Raw genomic sequence first — 12,470 nt, 5'->3', positions numbered from 1 at the left:
TCTTTTCTTCCTGTTGTTTAATTTCAGTGAATTCCTTCATTTCATAATTTTGCAGGGTGAAAAGGAATTAATGAGGTAGAAAAAATTAAAATTACAAAAAATTAAAATAAAAAAATTAAAATTAGTGTACCCTGGGTGCCTCAGTCGGTTGAGCATCCGACTTTGGCTCAGGTCATGATCTCATTGTTCGTGAGTTTGAAGCCCACATCAGGCTCTGTGCTGACAGCTCAGAGCCTGGACCCTGCTTCAGATTCTGTGTTTCCCTCTCTCTCTGCTCCTCCCCCACTCACACACTCTCTCTCTCTCTCGAAAATAAGTAAAACATTAAAAAATTTAAAAAAGGGGCGCCTGGGTGGCGCAGTCGGTTAAGTGTCCGACTTCAGCCAGGTCACGATCTCGCGGTCCGAGAGTTCGAGCCCCGCATCGGGGTCTGGGCTGATGGCTCGGAGCCTGGAGCCTGTTTCCGATTCTGTGTCTCCCTCTCTCTCTGCCCCTCCCCCGTTCATGCTCTGTCTCTCTCTGTCCCAAAAATAAATAAATGTTGAAAAAAAATTAAAAAAAATTTAAAAATAAATTAAAATTTAAAAATTAAAAACAAATACACAAATTTGAATAAATGATGCTAGATTCTAGGTGTGGTTTGGTTTGGGTGTTGAAAGGGGCTTGATAGATTAGAGAAAAAGGTGGAAAAAAAAAGTAAGTCATTTGAAAATTTGACAAAATTAATATACTGAATAGACTAAATGAAATGATGGAAGTAAAATGGGATTTGAAAAAAATACGCAAAAGCAAAAAATATAGTAGAAAAAAATAAAAAAATATATCTTTTAATAAAAATTGAAAGTAAAAATGAATTTTTCTTTTTTTGTATTCAAGAAAAAGAAATGAAAAAGAAAAAAAAAGAAAGAAAATTGAATAGTTGGACCAGCTAACAGACTGAAATATGACTGAAATTGCTTCATTTTCCCCTAGAAGTCAACGTATGGAAGGCTGTATAGTCCATAAACTAAGCTGGCAGTGAGATTGTATTCTTGAAGAGGGAGGTTGGCCCTGTTGGGAGGGACTTGGTGTAACAGTTCTGTTCTCCACTAGATGGCACTGCTAGTCTACTGGGGTGGATTGCTGTGGCTCTTGTAGGTGCGTATGCGCATGTGCGGGAGGGCTGACAATGGCTCACCCAGCTACCCAGTCTCTAGTATCTGAACTCTGTTCTCCCCAATCAGCAATTGTGCACCCATACTTCGTCTTTTGTTTCCATTCACTCCCCGTTTCCACAGTGTCCATGACCAAGCCCCAGGCAACACCTCCCTCCCAAGTTTTGTCTCAGATGTGGCTCCCTTCCACAGCCCCCCACTTCTGAGGGACTGTAGCTTTGACCTGCTCTGCCCCTCTGCAGAAGGGTCTCACCAAGCAGTAGCTGGTCGCTGGCCACACCCAGGAATATTCACAGGACCATGCTGCTGCCAATGCCCAGAGACTGTGGACAGATGCCTGCCCACCCCAGAAATAGTTCACAAGACAGTGTAGCAGCAGTGCCTTGGGGATTATGGAAAATCACAACACACATCTGGCACCAGGCTTCACAGCCAACAACATTGTTCCAGCACCAACGAATGTGGCCATTCTCTGGGGTTTGTTGGGCCAGGGTGGCCTCACAGCCTCTACCAAATATCCTTCCAGCAGTGGAACCTTTTCTCCCCATGTGGCCTGAGAACCTCCCAGACCCCTTTCTGCTCCTGGGGATTCACCCTTTATACCAGAGCACCACTAGGTATCAAGTTGCAGAGTTGCAGACTCTGCACTACCCCTGTTTACAGTCTTACTGGAATTTAAACCCTCTCCTTTCTCCCTTTTTAGTTCAGTCCCTGTGGCTGTTTCCAATTTTCCACTTTCTCTCCAGCTACTTTTGGGGAGGGGTGATTTTCCCATATTCACCCTCCCCCAATCTCCATCCTCTCTCTGCATGCAAAAGCACCTCCCTGCTCTCCTCCGCTTCTCTCTCCCCAAGTTCACCTCTCCACACCGCACACTGCTGAATTCTGTGGTTCAGTTTGTGAAGATTGTTGTGTTAATACTCAGACCAGTTTTCTAGGTGTGCAGGATGGTTTAGTTTTGGTCTGGCTGTATTTCATGGATGCAAGACACACAAAAAACTTCCATGATGTTCTGCCCTCTTGGTTCCTCCCCCAGTCTATGGCTAGGACTTCTAATACCGTGTTGAATAGAGGTGGTGAGGGTGGACATCCACCATTGAATATGATGTGAGCTGTGGGCTTGTCACATAGGCCTTGAGCATTTTGTGGTGTAGGCCAATTCAAAGACTGAAGGCAGGGCTCACAGGGACCCATTTCTCATGCAAAAGAGGGCAGGGGAGTGTGCCTCCTTAGAAGGCCCAGCGAGACTGGGGCAGAGATCTGGAATACTGGTCCTCCTTATGATAGGGATGGTCAGGGTTTATGCCTGTGGGACCATCAGCCCCCAGTAGTGCCTTGGCACCTGTGGCATCATCCCCCAAAAGGTAGCATGGGACCTGTGGCTTGAAGCAGAAATGGCAGTAGTACAGTTAATATAGAGTATTTACTGGTTGGCAAGCACACTGATAGGCAAGTACTCTGAAGATTAGAAAATTTGAGATTATACCTGGGGAAGGGGAGCCCAAAATGGAAACACTGGACGTCCTTCTAAAGCTGCAATTGGCAACTGATGAACACATTGGAAAATAATGATAATGAAGAAAAGCAATAGGCCATATATTTGTACTCAGAGTTCACGGAACATTTCTTCCCAGTAAGATACAATGTTACAAAGGACAGAAAGTTTTCTTTTTATATTTTGGTTGGCAAACAAGGGGGTAAAACATGACCCATACTTTTCACATGGCTGCTATAAATGTGCACTTAACATCATAGAGGAAATAAGTGAAAGTTAAGTTACTCTCTGGGAGTATTTCCTTTCATGTTATCACTGCAACCTAAAGCCTAGGTCTAGTCTCTTTGAGTCTAGTTTCTCTTGAATCCTCAGCTCCAAAGAAAATGTATGGATTTATGAAGCAATGATAGTAATGACTGTCCTCCTTAAGAAGTGGCTGCTGTTTCTGAAAAATGACGAGTAGCTAATAATATTCTCTCTTATAAAGGAATTGTTTTCTTTTGACACAGATCTACCTTTGTTTAACAGAAATGAAAGCAAAGAATAGAAGTAGCCTCACATATAATTAGGACAAGTTTGCTGCCAATAGAATTATGAACACTGTTACTTTTACAACCTTTTTAGATTTAGACTGGTGGGGTTGAGATTTTCAACCTATGTCTATCACTTCTAGCAGTCCCGTTAGTTTCTAAAAACAATATTTATGAGGCGGTAGCTAACTAATACAAGAGTAAAATGACTATTTCCCCAAATTTGTGGTAATACATGGTGTCAAATTTTCTATAATATTCCAGGGAATTTCCAGCATTTGAATCTGATTAACTGAAGCCATCCTTGGGTCATGGTGTCAGCCACTAACCTAGAAGACCATTCATGTCTTACTAAGGTGCTAGAGCCTGGGTATGCTGGCTAGTCATTCAGTTTGGGCCAGGGGAGATCTCAGTCATCTTTGCAGACAAAGACAAGCATATGCTACAACACTGAGACATTGTTTTTCAATCTTTTTGCCATTGTCAGCAAGTCCCTCCCAGTGACGTTTTCACATCACAGTTACACTTTGTGCATTCATGTGCTGTGGTCTTTGGAGGGCTACCCATCAATATATTTGCTAGGAGTTTTGCCACTTCCCTAGAAGCCAAGGTTTCTCCCTTGGGAGTGATATATGTGATGTGAATGCATACACTGGGGAAGGAAATCAGGTACTCAGTGTGACAAATTTTAGTATGGATGAGAAGAAATTAAAAGGAAATAGGTTACAAAGTTAGTAATCACTATTTCAAGGTTGAGGTAATGAGAACATTTTTTATCCTTTTTTTTTTTTAATTTCCAGATACACACTTATAGGATTCCATAATATCATGCACATGAAAAAAAATGTATTCTATATTTCCCTTTTCTTACGTTACAAATGTCCTAAACATTAAAAGTCTGAAGATGTTGCTCCAGTATTTATTACCCAATGAATCTTTTACATATTCTGTATAATAGTAACATTTTCATGTATATTTATTAAAAATAGTTCATTCACGGGGCGCCTGGGTGGCGCAGTCGGTTAAGCATCCGACTTCAGCCAGGTGACGATCTCGCGGTCCGGGAGTTCGAGCCCCGCATCGGGCTCTGGGCTGATGGCTCAGAGCCTGGAGCCTGTTTCCGATTCTGTGTCTCCCTCTCTCTCTGCCCCTCCCCCATTCATGCTCTGTCTCTCTCTGTCCCAAAAATAAAATAAATAAACATTGAAAAAAAAATTTTAAAAAGAATTGCAGCTGTGTGGACCAATAGAACAGGCAGGATCTTCTTAAAAAAAAATAGTTCATTCACTTAATAGTAGTATCGATATTTACAGAGTATGTATTTCATGTTAGAAGTCAGTTTAGACACAGCAAAATCTCACATGAATGAGAGGTTCTATGTTGTTGAAAAGTTCACCAATGCCTTTTCCTCAAACATTTATACAAATAAATATATATGATGAGATAATCCCAATATAGTGATAGGAAAGTTTTTGGAGGGAATTCAAAGGACAATTTATGAGATTTTTTTTTAATTTTTTTTCAACGTTTATTTATTTTTGGGACAGAGAGAGAGCATGAACGGGGGAGGGCCAGAGAGAGAGGGAGACACAGAATCGGAAACAGGCTCCAGGCTCTGAGCCATCAGCCCAGAGCCTGACGCGGGGCTCGAACTCCCGGACCGCGAGATCGTGACCTGGCTGAAGTCGGACGCTTAACCGACTGCGCCACCCAGGCGCCCCTATGAGATTTGTAAGGACATTTGTCATGAGTAACATATCAACTGAGTGTAGAAGTTGAGAGATTTTTAAGTCATAAATTACTTGTTTATCAAGATTGGGATGAGATTTTCTCACAAGGAAAAGTTTATATCCATTTTCAGTAATCAGACTGTCACCATTTTATATGTTGTCCTCTCAAACTTTACAATTCCTTGAAGTTTATATTTTCTCTGTGCCTTCCTATGTTTTGGTATCATCATCCTCTTTCAGATTCTTATTTTTATCAAGGCTTACACACCTGTCAGGTTTAAAGCTACCCAGAAAAGAATGACAACTTCAGTTTTTTTACTGTGGAAACCTAGAAACCAGAAGGATTAAATATGGGAGAGAAAAGAACATTAACAGTTACAACTCCATATTCACACTCCAATACTCCGGTAGATTGTGCCTCATTCAGCCTTGAAATCACAGAGCATGAGCCCCATAAATGTGAGGACTCTCACATGCAGGACATTTCCAATCTCTGAAATGATCAACTTGTAGAGAAGAGGAGTGTTTTTTCTCCTAATAGAGATACTCAGAATTTGAATGCATTTCCCAGTAAAACAAAGTAAAAAATAATAGGGAACAAACATGACATTGCTAAATTTTTGTTTTGTCAAATAAGAGCATCAAACCCCTTTGCCAAAATTACCATCAACTGTCACCATAATTGAATACAAGGAGAACAATTATAAAACCAAAGGGCAAGAATATCATATTAAATAAAGAATAACTTAAAAATTTTTTAAACATTTATTCATTTGTGAGAGACAGCACAAGTAGGGTAGGGGCAGACAGAGAGGGAGACACAGAATTTAAGCAGGCTCCAGGCTCTGAGCTGTCAGCACAGAGGCTGACGCGGGGCTTGAACTCACAAGCTGTGAGAGCATGACCTGAGCCAAAGTCGGAAGCTTAACTGACTGAGCCACCCAGGTACCCCAAGAATAACTTTTGATATTGATTTAATTTCATGAAACTTCTCATTTCCTTCATTACTCTTATCTAAAAGCCTCGAGAAACCATTACCCATCTATTTTCCCATGTCTATAGAAAGGAAATTAATTAAAATATATAAAACCATGTACATTTTCTGTTTAGAGACCCAGTGTCTCTCTATTCTCTGTAACAGTAGTTCTCAAATCTTAGCCTGATCAACAGTAGTGTTGACTAAAAACATCAGTTTCTGGGTCCATCCTGTATTGTTGGTTGAATAGGTCTGAGGTGGGTCCAGTGTTGTTCAGTTTGATACTTACCAAGTAATTCTTTTGGTGCTGGTCCAAGGACCGCATGATTTTACAGGAAAGAGCCCAAAGTCCTTATTAGGCCATGGATAGGAAAAGCTAAGCTACTCTAAAAAACAGACCCCAAAATAGATTGGCTTAATTAATATTAAATAAGAATGAAGATTTTTCTGCTGTAAGAGTCTGGAGGCATTGCTCTTCTTCTGGGTGGTTGTGGTTCCATCTTATTGTTCCATTCCCTCTTAGGGATATTGTCAAAGCTAGAAACTCTCCACATTCATATCCTAGACAGCAGGAACAAGATGGAGAAGGCTGAGGGTAAACGGCTTCATATTTGAGAAGATAACCCAGGAATTGCACACATTGCTTTCCTGGCATTATGTTGTTGGAAGCCAGTCTTGGAAATGTGATATGCAGGATGGTGGCCCTGGGCCCAGTTAAAACTTGAGGGAGAAGGTGGATAGGTATCGGTGAGCAGTTGATCTGCACCGCAAAAGCCCCAATGACAACAACAGGTGGATGAAATTTAGTGTCATTTTTTACATAAAAGCGTTAAGTCTGGAAGAAAAAAATCAATGTCCAATGTAACCCTACATTAAAATAAATTTTCATGTGAAGTATTTTCTTAATACCTTGTACATATATTTCTGTACTTAACCACTTTTCACAATTCTAGGTTTACATGTCTGTAGTTCCTGATTAGTCTTGAAGGCTTTTAAGTGTACGAATTCAAGTTTCCTTATGTGTCTGCATCTCTATCTCCTTATAATTTCTGTACTTATTTAATTGTTCATAAATCAGTATATAGCACAATTCTTGGTACAAGGTAAACATCCAGTAAATGCTGTTTGTGAAAGTGAATCATTCATCTTCTGTTGGTAAAGGTCAGTGTTATTTCCTTACCTCTCTTCCATCTAACTCATGACTTTGCTGAACATTTTCTCACATACAGTATTCTCTTTACTGCATTCTTCACATCTTTATTTCTTAATGTGTAGATCAGAGGGTTAAGGGTGGGTGTGACAATTGTGTAAAAGAGTGTAAGGAACTTCCCCTCATCTTGAGATGTGCTATTCTGTGGCTTCATGTACATATAAATGATTGTTCCGTAAAACAGAGTTACTACTGTGAGGTGGGAACCACATGTATTAAGGACCTTACGCCACCTTGCTGTTGACTTGATCCTCATGACAGCTTGAGTGATAATTGCATATGAGATGAGAATTAGTGATAGAGGTACTAGAAGAAATATCACCCCAAGAGCATAGACGATGACCTCAATTACTTTTGAGTAGACACAAGCCAACTTGAGCAATGCTGGCATCTCACAAATAAAATTATCCACCTCCCGGTGCCCACATCTTGGCAACTTCAAAGTCAAGGAGCAAAGAATTAAGGCACTGCCAAGACCACCTAACCAGGCAGTGAGAACCATCTTCTGGCAAAGCTGAGGGTGCATTACTATTGTGTAGTAAAGAGGCTGACAGACAGCAGCATAGCGATCATAGGCCATCACAGCTAGGAGAAGACATTCTGTGGCTCCCAAGTCAAGGGCAAAGAAGAATTGGAGCACACACCCTCCATAGGTAATAGACTTTGTTGGACCCCATAGATTTACCAGCATCTGTGGGATAATGCTAGTTGCATAACAGAGATCCAGAAAAGACAAATTGGATAGGAAGAAATACATGGGAGTATGGAGCTGGCTGTCTAGGTTAGATACAAGGATGATGGTTGTGTTTCCTACCAAAGTCACAATATAGAAGACGAAGACAACCCCAGAGATGATGTGTTCTACCTGGGGCTGATCAGAAAACCCCAGCAAGATGAAGTCTGCTGTGGCATTTCCATTGTTTGTGTTCATGACTCCTTATGAAGGTCTAGGAGATAATACCATGGTAATAAAAATATAGCATCAGGTTTAGGTAGAAATAAAAATCTCTGAAATTTGCATGAGTATTCCCATTTCAGTTGTTTGTGTGCTCTCTCCCATTCAGAACACTTCTTTTAACACTCCGTGTCAGTGTTCAAAGACTCTCTGTGTGTACTCATACCCAGAGTGGTTCTAAAAATAATATGGTAGGAGCACCTGGGTGGCTCACTTGGCTAAGTGTCTGACTTCTGCTCAGGTCATGATCTCATAGCTTGTGAGTTCAAGCCCTGCATCAGGCTCTATGCTGACAGCTGAGAGCTTGGAGCCTGCTTCAGATTGTGTCTCCCTCTGCCTCTCCTGCCACCCATGTGCTCTCTCTCTCTCTCCTTCAGAAATAAAAATTAAATATTAAAAAAAATAAAAATAAAATGTAAACCCTATCACACTGAATTGCAAATCATGGAAAAGGGTAATATGCCATGACGCTTATGTTTCCGTGTTTTCTGGGTAAGCAATAAATCCATAAATTTAATGATATAATTTAGGAGTGGAACATAGTTTGAGTTGTTACTTCATGAAGTTATGATGTAAATGTTAGTTTATCATGACAATTTTTTTCCCTTATCAAAACAGGGGAGTTTGAGGTAAAAAATGAGCAATTTTGTTGGGATAAACACCACTGTTTGATAGTAGAATCACTTTCTATAATCACTTACATATGTCTGCATGCAGGCATTATCTTCACCCTCACCACCAATCTCCTCCTCATGTTTTCCCTCCTATTCAACATTTCAGACACTGATGTTCCTGTATCAATTTTGGACTTTTTCACTATTTTGTCCTGTTTTTGTGAATGTGTTTTTGTTGCCAAGAAACAAAAAATCCTCCTTCTTCTTAACCATTATTCACATGTACAGTGGCCCTGTATTTCTTAGAATATCTTTCATTACTGCTATTATACCTCTTAAATAGACTTACTGATTTGTTGCATAGTTAAAAATTGAATTCCAGAAGCATTTGCTTACTACACACACATATCAACAACCTATGTTAGCTTCTACACACTAGGCCATTCAGCAGAATTGGCAAGATAGATAACTTGAACAAAAGGCAGTTTATTAAGTAATCAGGAAGTTCTTTTTCCTCATGGAATTTACCAATAATATGAGCTGATCCTCTGGTCGCTTCAGAACTCTATAGGTAAAATTTCACTTCAATTCTGAAAGAATACAGAAAAGGGATAAAGAATACATAAATTTCACTCTCTAAATATTTTATCATATCATTAAATAGATGGAATGTTTAATGTCTGAATCAGTCCACTAATTAATTTTGATTTTTAATTTTTAATTTTTTTCATTTATAATTTTTCTGCAGATAATTTCTGACCATGAACTTCAGAATTAAGGTTTTTATATTCATAGTGTGTTTGGAGCCAAGGCATAATAACTTTATTTTCTGCTATTACAGTAAAATAAGGAAATTACATACAGTATATCATTGTTACAAGCATCTTAGTTAGAACCTGAAAATGTTATAATCATGATGAAGGAGCTGTTATTACCAAGTGGTAAGATATAGGAATATAATTTTTCTCACGAGGAAATGGAAATTTAATTTAATTAATGAGTGTGACCTAAGAATATCACCTAAGTTGAGCATAATGCTTAAGTGCGGAGAATGTGGACTCAGAGCTTAGTGTCAAATCCCAGCTTTAGTACTTGGAAGTAATGATTCCTTGGACAGGTATGTAACCTGTTTGTTCACCAGCTTTTCTTGTCAGCTTTTCTTGACCACATCAGGTTGGGATAGTTTTGGGAATGAGAAGGCCATAGAATTTTAGAGTTGGTATAGACTCAGAAACCATTATCCAGCCTTATGAAGGAGATCTTCCACAGAACATTCACAAAATTCCTGTTTTCATAGCTCCCTAAATGTCCTTTAAAGAGGGCCTCATACCTTCTCCTTATGTGAGCTCAGATATTCCTCTTTAACACCCAGGCACTGCCTGTTTTTCTTTATTCTGGAAATAATATGGAATAGGTGAATTCACATGACTTCTTAAAAAACAGTTTTATTTTAAAGTAAAACATAGATACAGAAAAAAGCAAAAGCTCACTGAGTTAAGGTGAATATTCTCATAACTAACATGCAGATCAAGAAATAGAACCTTGGCAAGCACCAAGGAGCTTCTATTTGTGCCTCATCCCAATCATTAACCTTTCCTGTACCATAAAGTATCCACTGTTTTCATGTTTATAGTAATCACCACCCTTTATTTTAATAGTGTGATTACCCCAATGTACATCTCTAGACAATATTGTATTTTTGTCCCATTAAAAATGTTTTATATGTCTTTTGTGTTTCCTTTAATATTTGAACCTATTATCAAATATAGTCTTAGACTTAATGTTCCTAGACTACGTGCATAGATGGTTGTCAGCGTTGCTCACAATGTATGAAGTTTAATTACCATGCTTTTCTGGTTGCTATCCATTAGACTCACCATGGTTTATTAAATGCCTTTGATTAGTTAGTTGAGAAGTGAACACAGTACTGCAGATGTGCTAAGTCATTGAAGAAAGCATAATGCACACACAGTTTCCAAAATATATGTTAATAAGCTTAGCAGGTGAAAAACATTACTGGCTTTTTTTAAACTTCAGATCACATAATGTCCCAGCTATCCTTATTGGAAGTGCCAAGCCAGAAATTACACCTTATGTAATTTAATGTAGTGAATCCAAATATAGGACTTTTCACTTCATGCTTGTAAGCATTTTCCATATTGGTTTAATCCATGGTCTCAATTTTCAGCTCTTATTGTAATATTAATTTAAAAGCCATTGTGATATTAAAAATGAGACAACATTATGTGTTTAAAAAGAGGAATTCTATGTTTTTACTGAAACAGATTTTCATTTTCCATAGTATGGACTTCAGTTTCTTATAGAATAGTATGAACTTACATTTTAGTTTGCTCAGTGAAATTTAAGACAAATGAAGCAAACATATTTAAACATAATTCGAATGTAACAATGATGTGAAGAGAAAACTAGAAAAAAGTTGGAACATATTTACATTTTAGGAGGGAAGAATTCACAGCTGTCTTGTTCTTATGTAGTCCAAAGATACCCTTGTTCCCATCATGATGAGTCTTCATTTCACAGGTAAACATAAGGATTCTTGTTTGCAAGTTACTGAGTCCATGAAGTATGATGAGCCACTGCTTTCTTGAATTAATTTTACAATCACCTTTGCATTTAAATGCAACAGCTGAGCGAAGATTCAGCGAAGTCTTTATTTAATATGGATGTTGGAGAAAACTAGATATAGGACTGGTGAAAAGTTCATGAATTTGGTTTGCTGAATGTTTTTGATGGGATGTTTCTAGTCTTTTAGTGAGGACTCCTGTGAGGCATGTTTGTAGGTGGATCTCTGCCAGTTAAACAAGGGGAACCCTTCACTGGTGTACATGTGCTCCAAGAAGTGTTGATGTAGGTGATGAAGTCTAGTATGTGAACATGGTATAGACTGTTGGGACTGGTGTCCCACAGAGGTAATTAACAAATCTTGGAATATTGTCAGAAGCTTATCCAAATAACTATTTTAAGAAAGGTTTCCTACAGACATTGGGTTTCATCTTGTCTTTCTTTTTCTTCTTTAGATTTCCACCATGGAAATTAATTTCAGAGATAAATTTATTTCTGTATTGAATTCACTATTTAAGAGTATAAATGTATTGTAAATCATATTGATAAAAATTAACATATTTAATTGAACTTTTTTTAGTGGGTAAGACATCAATAAAGTTGGAGAAATATAGGAATTATCTAGGTGTTTTATATGCAGGAAAGAAAATATATGTTTAAAAAAATTATAGAATCATTATAGTTCTGTGGTTCATGAGCCATATCATCATTGTTCCATTTTCAATGGATTAAAAATAATTCCATGAAAATATAAAAAAAAATTTTTTTAATGTTTATTTTTGAGACAAAGAGAGACAGAGCATGAATGGGGGAGGGGCAGAGAGAGGGAGACACAGGATCTGAAGCAGGCTCCAGGCTCTGAGCCATCAGCCCAGAGCCTGACGCAGGGCTCGAACTCACGAACCGTGAGATCATGACCTGAGCTGAAGTCGGATGCTCAACCGACTGAGCCACTCAGGCGCCCCTCCATGAAAATATTTGGCCTACCACTAAATTCAAGAACTGGAATGTTACTAATAGCTTATAGCTACTCTCTGTCTTTACACTCTCTCTTATTTCTACCTGCCACCCAGGGAAATCATGACCTTGAATTTTGTGTTCATCACACACTTGCATTAGAATATAATTTCTTAAATTTAAATTCAAGCTAGTTAGCATACAGTGTAGTCTTAGCTTTGGGAGTAGAACCCAGTGATACATCTCTTACATATGACAGCTACTTT

The 12,470-nt window shown here is 38.6% G+C and overlaps 1 protein-coding gene across 1 annotated transcript; it reads right to left on the bottom strand.

The window, feature by feature from the left end:
* Nucleotides 1-6,975: 6,975 nt before the first annotated feature.
* Nucleotides 6,976-8,026, bottom strand: LOC122490578 (olfactory receptor 2W1-like). The gene has a single exon (XM_043593227.1). The coding sequence runs from the start codon at nt 8,024-8,026 to the stop codon at nt 7,082-7,084; it is 945 nt and encodes a 314-aa protein (XP_043449162.1). The 3' UTR covers nt 6,976-7,081.
* Between the last annotated feature and the right edge of the window lie 4,444 nt (nt 8,027-12,470).

The sequence above is a fragment of the Prionailurus bengalensis genome, chromosome B2 (assembly GCF_016509475.1).
Source record: "Prionailurus bengalensis isolate Pbe53 chromosome B2, Fcat_Pben_1.1_paternal_pri, whole genome shotgun sequence".
Lineage (NCBI taxonomy): Eukaryota > Metazoa > Chordata > Mammalia > Carnivora > Felidae > Prionailurus > Prionailurus bengalensis.
Note: the sequence above shows the minus strand (reverse complement) of the source record. Positions and strands in the feature narration are given on the sequence as shown.